The 12199-nt window shown below is 44.8% G+C and overlaps 1 protein-coding gene across 1 annotated transcript in view; it reads left to right on the top strand.

Moving 5' to 3' along the window:
* Positions 1 to 6: 6 nt before the first annotated feature.
* Positions 7 to 12199, top strand: part of ST20 (suppressor of tumorigenicity 20) — a 22964-nt gene continuing 10771 nt past the window's right edge. Inside the window, 1 exon segment of the mRNA XM_011938393.1 lies at positions 7 to 238. Within this exon segment, the coding sequence (XP_011793783.1) occupies positions 200 to 238 (39 nt within the window). The 5' untranslated portion in view covers positions 7 to 199.

The following is a 12199-nucleotide window of genomic DNA, read 5'->3' on the forward strand; positions in this document are numbered from 1 at the left end:
CCGGCGCCGAGGAGGCGGTTCGGCAGAGCCCAGCGGCACTTCGGGACCGGCGCTGGGGGGACCCTGGCGGCGGGGCCTGGCCCTGCTACATGCGAGCGCTTCGGCTGGAGTGAGCGGCGGGGACGCCTCTTTCCTCCGGCTCTTTCCCTGTTGCTGCGAGAGCGAGTGGGCGGCAGGCGACGGAGGCAGCCGGGCCGGGATGGAGGACGTTAACTCCAACGTGAACGCGGACCAAGAGGTGCGGAAGCTGCAGGAGCCGGTGAAGAAGCTGGGGAAGCAGCACGAACAGCTGAGGAGCCGCTCGCGCTGTGCTGGGCCCCGGCTCCATCGGCCCGGCAGAGTTGTTCGCCAGCGCCTCCACTCCCTCCTACGGCGCGGGGTCCCATCGGGGCTTCCCCTTGGGCCTCAGCGCCGAGTAGGGCGGCGGGGCCGTATGTACCCGAGGCGGAAGAGTAACCAGAAGCTGCGGGACGCCACCTCCTTGCCGGCGGCGGGGGAGGGCGGCTTGCTGGACTAGCTGGAGCGTCTGTCAGGCTGGGAGGAGGGGGAGGAGAGCTGGTGAGCGCGGGGCGCCGGGCGGGGCTGGTCGGGGAAGCCCCAGGGGCGGAGGGCACCTGGCTTTGTGTAGCCAGGTTCGCTCTCGGCGGGTACTCGTGGTGTTCTTGCTCTGGCAGAGGGAAGGTCAGTTGGAGTTGAGCGCTCGAGACTTGCGAGTAACAGGGCTTGTAGCTCCTTCTCTAGCTTGTGAACCCTGTGGGTGCTGGGCCCTGTTGGGGTCGGTGGGTTAGTTGGATCCAGAAGGACTGTTCGCTGTGGGGAGGAGTCGGAGGTGGAAAACTACTTTGTAGGCAGGGATTCTCCTTTGTATAAGAGACTGGCTTTCGGATGGTGGTCTGGGCATTTTGTTTTTTTTTTTTGAGGCGGAGTCTCGCTCTGTCACCCGGACTGGAATGCAGTGGCCGGATCTCACTGCAAGCTCCGCCTCCCGGGTTTACGCCATTCTCCTGCCTCAGCCTCCGGAGTAGCTGGGACTACAGGCGCCCGCCACCTCGCCCGGCTAGTTTTTTTTGTATTTTTAGTAGAGACGGGGTTTCACCGTGTTAGCAGGATGGTCTCGATCTCCTGACCTCGTGATCCGCCCGTCTCGGCCTCCCAAAGTGCTGGGATTACAGGCTTGAGCCACCGCGCCCGGCCTGTCTGGGCATTTTGAATGTTGGGGAGGGGTCGGCTTGATGAGGTATCACCAAGTTCGGGGGTTGCAGACCAAAGTAGCCTACGTCTGTGCAGCGGCTGGTGTTTGGGATCAATTTCTAGCGGGGATGGGGAGACCATGTGGATCAGCACTCCCCTTTGGGTAGTGGGGTGAAGCTCGCTCTGTGTGAAGAGGTCAGAGGATGATGCTGTTTTGTGTGAAGAATCCAGGGTGGAACAAGAGCCCTGGCTCTTCTTAAAACGAGAATTGAGTCTGGCATTTTGCAGAGTTCTGAATTGACAGTTATCACATCCATCCTTCATTTCCACGTCCTCGTAGGGGCAGAGAAAGAGTCCTATTTATTAAATATCTAAACCAAAGCGGTATTGTCATAAGCTACTTCTTGACGAAATTGTGACCCACACCTTAATATCACTCTCATAATTAGGACATGGGAGGCTTTCCCCCTCGTTTTATTATAAAGATGTCTGTGGGAAATTCTCTTAATTCATCCTTTTAAAAATTTTACTTTTTGGCTAAAATGTCTCTGCTCAGCTGAAATTCAAACTTCTAACTTAGTGAAATCGAAATCATTCATGGACTATATAGTATAGCAGGGCTGGAACTGTGCAGTGTTCTGAGGTAGTTAAGAGCTTTGCTGGATTCAGGCCCAGGTTTTGCCACATACTAGCTGTATGACCTTGAGCAAGTTATTGTGAGCTTCACTTTCTTTCTCAAATAATAGCACTTACTCTATAGAGTTCAGAAAATTTAGTAAGATAATCCATGTATGCATTTAGCACTGGATGTGGCATATAGTAAACTCTCCAAAACTAGCTGCTCTTTATTATTATTATTATTATTATTATTATTATGTTGAGACAGAGTCTCGCTCTGTCGCCCAGGCTGGAGTGCAGTGGTGCGATCCCCGCTCACTGCAAGCTCCGCCTCCCAGGTTCACACCATTCTCCTGCCTCAATCTCCCGAGTTAGCTGGGACTACAGGTGCCCGCCACCACGCCCGGCTAATTTTTTGTTTTCGTATTTTTAGAAGAGATGGGGTTTCACCGTGTTAGTCAGGATGGTCTTGATCTCCTGACCCCGTGATCCTCCAGCCTCGGCCTCCCAAAGTGCTGGGATTACAGGCTTGAGCCACCGCGCCCGGCCTATTTTTCTTAAGCCTAGTTATAAATCAAACATTTAGTGAGCTCTTACATGATGTAGTAGGAGACTCTGAAGATTCTCAAGTGTTGATCCCTGTTCATAAGGCAGTTATAGTCTTGTTGAGAACTAAGTTTTATGTAGTTAAATAAACTAGAAAGTGTATAGTGAATTACCAAAAGAGAGATATTACCAAAAGAGAGATAGAACAAAAGGTACTGTTAGTGCTCAGTAAGAAAACAGTAGTCCAAAGTAGATGGGCCAAACTTTGAGGAGGAGATGGCTTTGGAGTCTGGAAATGAGGAAACAGTGGGAAGGGCATTTTATGCTCTGACAGCTACAAGAACAGAGTCAGAGATAGTTCTAACTCCCAGTTAGGAAGATTTGAATAACAGAAGTACTTTTGAGTATATGATGACAAATCTTTATTTTTTATTTACCTTTTTTTTGAGACAGAGTCTGACTCTGTTACCCAGGCTGGAGTGCAGTGGCATGATCTCAGCTCACTGCAACCTCTGCCTCCTGGGTTCAAGCCAATTCTTCTGCCCCAGCCTCCCAAGTAGCTGGGACTACAGGTGCCCACTACCATGCCCGGATAATTTTTGTATTTTTAGTAGAGATGGGGTTTCACCATACTGGCCAGGCTGGTCTTGAACTCCAGACCTCGTGATCTGCCTGCCTTGGCCTCCCAAAGTGCTGTGTGAGCCACTGTGCCTAGCCGATAAACCTTTATTACCAAGTGATATCAAATATTATTAGAGCTGAGTATGGTAGTGACAGTTTTTCATATAAATGTGAAATTACATCCTCCCAAAGGAATCCTGAGTATGTATGTACTTTAAAAGAACCCAGAATCATCTAAATATTGTCACATGGCTCTTGCAAGTGATGATAATAGTGATGCTCATAACAATGAGGATTAGCTGCACTCATCAGCCTGTAGAAAGTAAAAAGTTTCCTTTTCGAAATTTCCTTTCTTGTTAAAGAATAAATGATAAGTGAGAAATAATAGTTTCTTTTAAAGACTAACTTCCTTCAAGCTTCCTCTGCTCTGCTAAAAACTCTTTGTTAAGCCCTGTCCTATGTAGCTGTTAGATATAAGGGAATAAGTATATTCTATGTCCTTGTACTTTAACCAAGATATTTGTGCTGGACATGCTCTCAGGCACGTTCCAGCTTGCAGCCTATGCCCCTTCCTTATTTGAAAATATTATTACTTTTCTAAGTCCTTTCGCAAGCAACTTCCTCTTTTCCTTTGTTCTCGATTGCCTTTCCCTATTTAGGAAAGTTTTAAGTTATTAGCCAGTCGAGTTTAATTTAAATTGTGAGGTCCAGCTCCAGCCAATAGAGACAGGACACAGTAGCAGGGACAAACTGCATAAGGGATGAAAACTGCTTCCCTCTTTTGTTCGGGTGTGCTGTCACCATTGTTTCATCTGTGAGGAGCACCCTTTCTGCAGAAAGTAAAATTGCCTTGCTGAGAAAAATTTTTGTCTGAATGCTGATTTTTCCTTGTGGTACTGAGGAGCAAGCATTCTGTTTCTAAATAAACATTTTACTTATAGCAATGGTGGTGGCCTGTACGGGAAGCCATTCTCCTCCAGGGGCGGCGTGGGGGTGGGGGGCGGGTGGTCGTCTCTGGTCCTCTCTCACGACGAAGGTGCCCCACTGCCTTGTTCCTGAGGCCTCCAGCTAAGGAATCGAGACCCACCAGGTGTGACGAATAAACTGGAGTCTCAGCAATGCGGAAAGAAACCGGCTGGTGACCTGGAGTAAAAGATCCTCACATACCATGTGGACCAGGCAGCTCTGCACAGACCAAGGAAGGAAATGCCATGGGAGCCAGTAAAATATTTCCCTGGTGGTCAGGACTAAGGAAAAAGAAGCCACGGGGCGGTGGAGCATTCTTTGGTTGGTACATATCAAGGTAAAGCATTCCATAGTCAGGACTAAGGAAAGAAAAGCCACGGGGAGGCCTGGGGGGTGAAGTATTCCTTAGTGGACGTGTCTTGGAGGTTAAAAAGAGGTGAAAAATCCCCGTTGGGGGAGATTGAACCTCACACAAACTTCTGGTCATAGGAAAAATGTTCATAACTTCCTTTTCCCCTCTTCTTGGGAGAAGAAAGAGGCAAGGGAAGGACCAGCAGAGAGGAAAGAGAAACTAGGAAAGGAAGTCAGAGAGAAAGCGAGAGCGGTGAGCATGGCTCCACATTGTTGCAGATCCCTGGCACCTGGCAGAGCAGAGGTGGCTGGGACACTCTCTTTCCGCACAGCCAGAGCCACCCAGCCTGCTGGTCCCTGAGCCCCTCACCTCGTGGGCCCCTTGGGTGTGTCTCACCACCCTCAGAGGCCGGCTGGCCATGGACGTCTGCAAGTTGGAGCCGAGTGGGGCAGTATGAGCGCCTTGGGGCCAGGAGCCTGTGCCACACAGGCAGCTAGGCGCGCCAGAGGGTGGGTCCCTCTCCCCAGCCTGGCTCTGTGTGGAAGAAGAGGGTGGGGATCGGCCCCCAGGAGGAGAGCAAAGGAGGCAAAGGGGCATGACTCATGCAACTTGGGGCAGTCACCTGCCGAGCTTCTAGGCTGGCGGTGGCCAGGGCCCGGACTGTGGCCACACAGATCCCACCCAGCGCAGAAGAGTAAGTGTAAGAGAAAGAGGAAACGGGATGACAGAAAAGGAGCCCAAATGAGAGAGAGAGAGAGAGGGAGAGAATAAGTGAAAGACTTGAAAGAGACAGAGATCAGAGAAAGACACAGAAGGGGAGACTGGGGAGAGAAATAGGGCAAAAGATAGTCAAAAAGTTGAGGCATGTCAGTGATTGTGAAAGTTGCAAAAAAGTTAGAGAATTTATGCAAGAACTATTGTATAATTTAAAAGTAGGCATCTTGAATGTAAAATTAAACAGTTTATGTGCAGAGTGTAGGGAAAGTAAAATGTAGTAAAATAAGGAGGCATAAGAATATGGATTTTTACCTACATTAAAAGGTTATAAAAAGGTGCTAAAAAATTCAAAAGGAAAAGGAATATTACTAAACCAAAAAGAAATATTATCTGAACACCTTATTTAAAAAAAAAAAATCTTATTCCAACTGCATCAAGGAACCTAGGCCGGGCCCCTCTAAGCTCAGGCTTAATGCCAACGAGTTTCCACCTCTAGCAGCTCCTAGAGAGGCTGTGGTGTGAGCTGGCTGGAGGACCTAACCACAGACAGATACTTCCTGTGCAGGGGAGGGGGCCGCGCGGCCATTAGCCAGCCCAGCCCAACCCAAGGCCAGGGGCCAGATGGCAGGGGCTTGGGCAGGAGCAAGGTCCAGGGGTGGCCTGGTGAATCACAAGCCCCTTCATACCCAAGGCCTCAATGCGTGGGAGCGGTGAGGACCACAGGGAGGCCAACACCTTAAGAGGGAGTGGGGCTGCAGCGTGCCCTAGGCAGTGCTGAGCTGGGATGGAGCAGGGGGCGTCATGCTGGGGCCTCACGCCCCAGGATATGCAGTTCTGACAAAATAAGGAGCCCCAAAGGGTCCCTCAGAAACAACATAAGTAAAAATAAGGAAAAAAATTTCTTAGCAAAAAGGCACTAGGGACTGTAAAGTCAAAAAGATACCTTACATTCCACTGCTGATGCCCCCACATTTAAAACAAAAGATCAGTTTCTCAGAAATTATATACTTAGTTTATCTTCCACTTTCCCTTCTCTCCAAACTAAAAATCTTTTAGCACAGGTACCACCCCTAGAATTTCTAGTACACAAGCAGCAGCCTGGGGAGCACATCCTCATCGAAGGATAGAAAGAAGAAAAACTCGAGCCAGCCTGGGAAGGACCCTACCTTGTGCTGCTAACCACTGAGACTGCTGTTCACACAGCAGAAAAAGGATGGACATATCATACCTGAGTCAAGAAAGCGTCATCACCTTCAAAATCATGGGCTATTGTTCCAAGGTCAAGCCCTACCAAATTAGGGCTAAGAGAAGCTTTATCTTTTTCTTCCCTTTATTCCTCATCTTATTATTCATGTAACTAGATCTAACTCACCTGAAGTTATTACTTTTGATGCCTGTTTAGTTATACCTTGTGAAGATTTAAATAACCAAAGACAGCTTACTACTTCAGAAAAATATTTCTGTCCCTCTTGGACTTCTTTAATTTTTCTTAGAAAGACATAATTTCCTGTAAGGATACTAATAATCCAGAGCATAGTAGCTATATAAATTGTAGAAACTGGACTCTTGTCCCTCTAAAACAAAATCTCTATATTCTACTTGGTCTAATATCCTATAGAACACTAAAAGTCTAAGGTGGACTGCTTCCAGAGGTCTTTGTCCTTAAAACTGTATATCCATTTCACCAAGAGTTGTTCTTTCTAGCTGTGAACATAACCGGTGTAATCCTATACAGCTTACTATTGCAACATCTGAAAACTCCTCCCTTTCATTAAGTCGTATTTATAATATGGGAACTGACATTTCAGGAAAGGATCCTAAAGGAATTTTTAAAATATGCTTTATTGCTCCTTCAACCTCTGCATCAATCACTTCTCCCAAACATAGCGACAAAACTAAAGTCTCTGTAGTAGGAATAAAATACCTAAGGCAAGCCATAGCAATTAAGACAGGGTATCAGGATGTAGATGCCTAGCTAAAATGGATTTAATTTTCCCTCTGCACTGTAAATAAAAGCAATTATTATGCTTGTGCACATGGTAGGCCAGAAGCTCAGGTTGTCTCCTTTCCACTCAGAAGGTCCTCTAATCGGCAAGACATGGACTGCATGGTAGCTCTTTTTCAAGATCCTACAGCCTAGGATAGTAAACTGTGCCAGATTCTCTCTGCTATTTCCTAAAGTGCAGTATTGTGGGGGTCAGTCTTCAAGGCCCATTCAGCCTCCATCATCCAAGACCAATTTTATCTCGTGTCTCCAATGACAAGGGGAACATTTGGCATTCCTTGGAGACTTAACAGGCTGCAGTAAGGTCAGGCACTTCCAAAAGCTGACCCATCTGTCCACCCTTACTCATCCCCAAGCAGATGTATGGTAGTATTATAAAGGACCTTTGCTGGACAGTCTGCCAAGTAATTAAAGCAGTACTTGTGCTCTAGTTCGATTGGCTATCCCTTTTACTCTCACATTTCATCAATCAGAAAACTTTTTCTTTTAAAAACTCAAGCAAAACAACTAAGCCAAAACATGTTAAAAAAAAAAAGGTTTCAAGAAAAATACAAAATCAAGAGGAGGGAATTGTAGAAAGTAAAAACTTTCCTCTTCGAAGTTTCCCTTCTTGTTAAAGAATAAATTGTAAGTGTTAGAAATAATCGTTTCTTTTAAAGACTAACTTCCTTCAAGCCTTCTTTGCTTTGTGCTAAAAACTCTTTGTTAAGCCCTATCCTATGTAGCTGTTAGATATAAGGGAATAAGTATATTCTATGTCCTTGTACTTTAACCAAGATATTTGTGCTGGACATGCTCTCAGGCACGTTCCAGCTCACAGCCTATGCCCCTCTACTAAAAAATACAAAAAAAAAACTAGCCGGTGAGGTGGCGGGCGCCTGTAGTTCAATAACTACTAGTTCTATCTATTTTTTTTTTTTTTTTTGAGATGGAGTCTCACTCTGTCGCCCAGGCTGGAGTGCAGTGGCCGGATCTCAGCTCACTGCAAGCTCCGCCTCCCGGGTTCACGCCATTCTGCCTCAGCCTCCCGAGTAGCTGGGACTACAGGCGCCCGCCACCTCGCCAGCTAGTTTTTTGTATTTTTTAGTAGAGACAGGGTTTCACCAGGTTAGCCAGGATGGTCTCGATCTCCTGACCTTGTGATCCGCCCGTCTCGGCCTCCCAAAGTGCTGGGATTACAGGCTTGAGCCACCGCGCCCAGCATTGTTCTATCTATTATTGTCAGGCTCATATGACATTTTGTGTGGATATTAGGAAAGATTTTGTCAAATGCCCTACTATAATTAAGCTATACTGTGCCTACAATATTCTCACCTACAGCGAAGAATACGACATTACTAAGCTATGAAAATAACCATTGCAGTTGATTTGGTTGAACTTGTTCATGGTGAATCTTCTAGCTAGGATTTCATGTATTCACTTTTCCTTTACTAACTTCCAAATATTCTTTTTAATCTAATTTTGAATTTTGCAAGGAATCAGTTTGGTCTGGACGAAATTCTAGACACTGCTTATTTTTTCTCTTGAGAAATTCTCATATTTCCTTTTATCCAGACTTTTGATTCTGCCAATGTTCACCATGATATTAGTGATAAAATTTCTGTTCCTTTCCATCACTGGGAGTGATATGTCTAAATCCATGTCAAGCTACATCCTGGCTCACTGAATCAATTTTATCTTAAGTTTATGAAGATGCTTTAAAGTCATACTGACTTCTCATCAATAACCTTTGTTGATAAACGTCCCCATTCAGAGACAGGTAGCTCTGGGGTTTTTATTCTTTTTTGTCACTTGTGGCTCTTCACTGCTGAGAGTTTATTTATTACACGACTTCTTTGTTTATGTATGCTTTTTGTAGAGGGCCATTGGTAAAATTTGCCTATAATTTGATAAGCCTAAGTTAATAAAGCAATTTGTGTATTTATCACCACTTATCTGAATAGTTTGGCAGTCATTCACTGATTAACACACTAACATCTTGGGAAGTTTTGTGTTTTCTAGACTCTTCTGTACCAAGGAGATGTTACTTTAAAGTAATATGGTTTCTTTATGTGTGTGTGTTAGATTAATCAACTTTTTTTTCTTTTTTAAAAGATGGGGTCTTGCTATGTTGCCCATGCTGGTCCCAAACTCCTGGGCTCAAGCAGTCTGCTCATCTTAGCCTCCCAAAGTGTTAGGATTACAGGCATGAGCCACCATGTCTGGCCCTCTATTCCCTTGTCTGCAGTGGTTTTCCAGTCATCCTAAAATGGCTTTAAAATTTTTTCTTTAATGGAACAAATTCTCAGAGTACCTGTGTGCAGCACAGTGTTGGGAACACTGAGAGACATGATAATGCAAGTTCTTACTTTATTAAAAAATAGAATTTAGCCAAGCAAGGCCCCATAGTTGGTAACAGTCTATTATAGTCACTATTGTGTGCCCATGTTTTATAGGACAAGTGTTGTGTAAGCAGCAGTCCCCAACCTTTTTGGCACCAGGGACTGGTTTCATGGAAGACAATTTTTCCACGGACTGAGGGTGGCAGATGGGGGTTGATTTCAGGATGATTCAAATGCATTGTTTATTGTGCACTTTATTTCTGTTAGTATTACAGTCTAATATATAATGAAATAATTATACCACTCAGCACAATGTAGAATCAGCGAGGGCCCTGAGCTTGTTTTCCTGCAACTAGATGGTCCCTTCTGGGATTGATGGGAGACTGTAACAGATTATCAGGCATTAGACTCCCACAAGGAGTGCCCAGCCTAGATTCCTTGTGTGCGCAATTCACAATAGGGCTCATGCTGCTATGAGAATCTAATGCCACCGCTGACCTGAAGAGGTGGAACTCAGGCGGTAATACAAGCAATGGGGACTGGCTGTAAATACAGATGAAGCTTTGCTCACTTGCCCAGCCACTCACCCTGCAATGTGGCCTGGTTCCTAACAGGCTGCTGACTGTTACTGGTCCATGGCCTGGGGGTTGGGGACACTTAGTATAAGGCATTTAATGTTTTTTTTTTGTGTGTGTGTGTGTTGTTTTTTTTTTTTTAAGACAGAGTCTTGCTCTTTCGCCCAGGCTGGAGTGCAGTGGTGTGATCTCGGCTCACTGCAACCTCCACCTCCCAAGTTCAAGCGATTCTCCTGCCTCAGCCTCCTGAGTAGCTGGGATTACAGGCACATGCCGCCACGCCTGGCTAATTTTTAGTATTTTAGTAGAGAAGAGGTTTTACTGTGTTGCCCAGGTTGGTCTTAAACTCCTGAGCTCAGTCAGTCCACCCGCCTCGGCCTCAGAAAGTGCTAAGATTACAGGCGTGAGCCACCGCACCTGGCCACACGCTGTTTTTTTTTTTTTTTTTTTTAAATTGAGATAGAGTCCTACTCTGTTGCCCAGGCTGGAGTGCAATGGCCCAATGTCAGCTCACTGCAAGTGATTCTCTCACCTCGCCTCCTGAGTAGCTGGGACTACAGGCTTGAGCCACGGCGCCCGGCTTTTTTTTTTTTTTTTAAATTGAGATAGAGACTCACTCTGTTACCCAGGCTAGAGTGCAATGGTGGAATCCACAGCTCACTGCAGCTTTGACCTCCCAGGCTTGAGTAATTGTGTTACCTCAGCCTCTTGAGTAGCTAGGATCACAGGTGTATTACACCACGCTCAGCTAATTTATTTTTTATGTTTTGTAGAGACAAGGTCTCACTATGTTGCCCAGGCTGGTCTTGAACTCCTGTGCTCAAGTGATTCACCTGCTTCAACCTCCCAAAGTGTTGGAATTACAGGCGTGAGCCATTATACCCAGCTCCTTTACACATGTTAAATCATTTAAAGTTTACAATTTTGTCATACTTACTATTCTTTTTTTATTGTAAAATGTACATAACAAAATTTTAACATGTTAATCATTTTTAAATGTACAGTTAAGTGGCATTAAATACATTCACATTGTGCAATCGTCACCACCATCCATCTCTAGAACTTTCATCTTCCTCAATTGAAACTGTGTACCCATTAAACAACAATTGCCTGTTCCCATGGCCCCTAGCCCCTGGCAACTACCATTCTATTTTCTGTGTCTATGATTTTGACCACTCTAGGTACCTCATATAAATAGAATCATACAATATTTGTTTTTTTGTGTCTGGCTTATTTAGCATAATGTCTTCACAGTGCATCCATGTGGTAGAATATGTCATATTATCCCCATTTTGCAGTAAAAGAAGCTAAACCCAAAGTCGCATAGCTAATAAAGTGCAATTAAGATTCACACCAAACCTAAAAGTCATGTCTAATGAAGAACGTTTGATCTTGTTTTATTTAGCCTATTTAGCTTGGGAAGAGAACTTTTTGAATATTTGAAGGACTGTAATAAGGATTATTACTTATATAACTCCTCATCATTACACTAATAGGTGTAAATTAGAGGCAGGCAAATTTTGATTTAGTAGAAGGAAGGATTTTCTAATAGAGCTGTTTTTGGATGATATGGACTACTGGAAAAATTGTGGAAATAACCTTCAGAAGACTGCCACATGTTCCTGTGGCAGGGGATGTTAGAAAGAAGTAAAAAAGTTGAGTTATCTGAATTCTAAGTATTCTTTTAATTCTGTTGCGGTCTCCGTGGGAGCATAAGATACCTTCAAGACAAAGTGCTAAGCTTAAGTGTGGGAGAGATCTTTAGCAATGGAAGCATCATGGATGTTTATTTTTAAGTCTATGGCACATTTCTCTGAATATCCTTAGTAATGGCCAATTGTTTTCCTCTTGAGGATAGGTTTGAATTTTGAAAACCATTGGAAGTCCTTATCATGCCTGATGAATAAAAACGGATTAGCAAGATACTTAGAAGTCCTTGGCAGTCCAATGCCAATTTGCCTTTTTCCTAGATTTACTTGCTTTTCCCAGAACCTTTATGAACATTTACGTCCTTTGGCATTTGATGTTCATACCTTTTTTTCTCTTCCTCTTACCAAAATTTTCCTTATTCTTCAAGCACAATGCAGATTTTCTTTCCATTGTGAAATTCTCCTGAATTTTTAACTTGGTTTACTTCCTCTTTAATGTTAACCCATTGATAGGTGAAGCCAGCTGGACTTCCTGGGTCGAGTGGGGACTTGGAGACCTTTTCTGTCTTGCTAGAGGATTTTAAACGCACCAATCAGTGCTCTGTGTCTAGCTAAAGGATTGTAAATGCACCAATCAG

Source organism: Colobus angolensis, unplaced genomic scaffold (assembly GCF_000951035.1).
Source record: "Colobus angolensis palliatus isolate OR3802 unplaced genomic scaffold, Cang.pa_1.0 Scaffold172, whole genome shotgun sequence".
In the NCBI taxonomy this organism is placed as follows: domain Eukaryota; kingdom Metazoa; phylum Chordata; class Mammalia; order Primates; family Cercopithecidae; genus Colobus; species Colobus angolensis.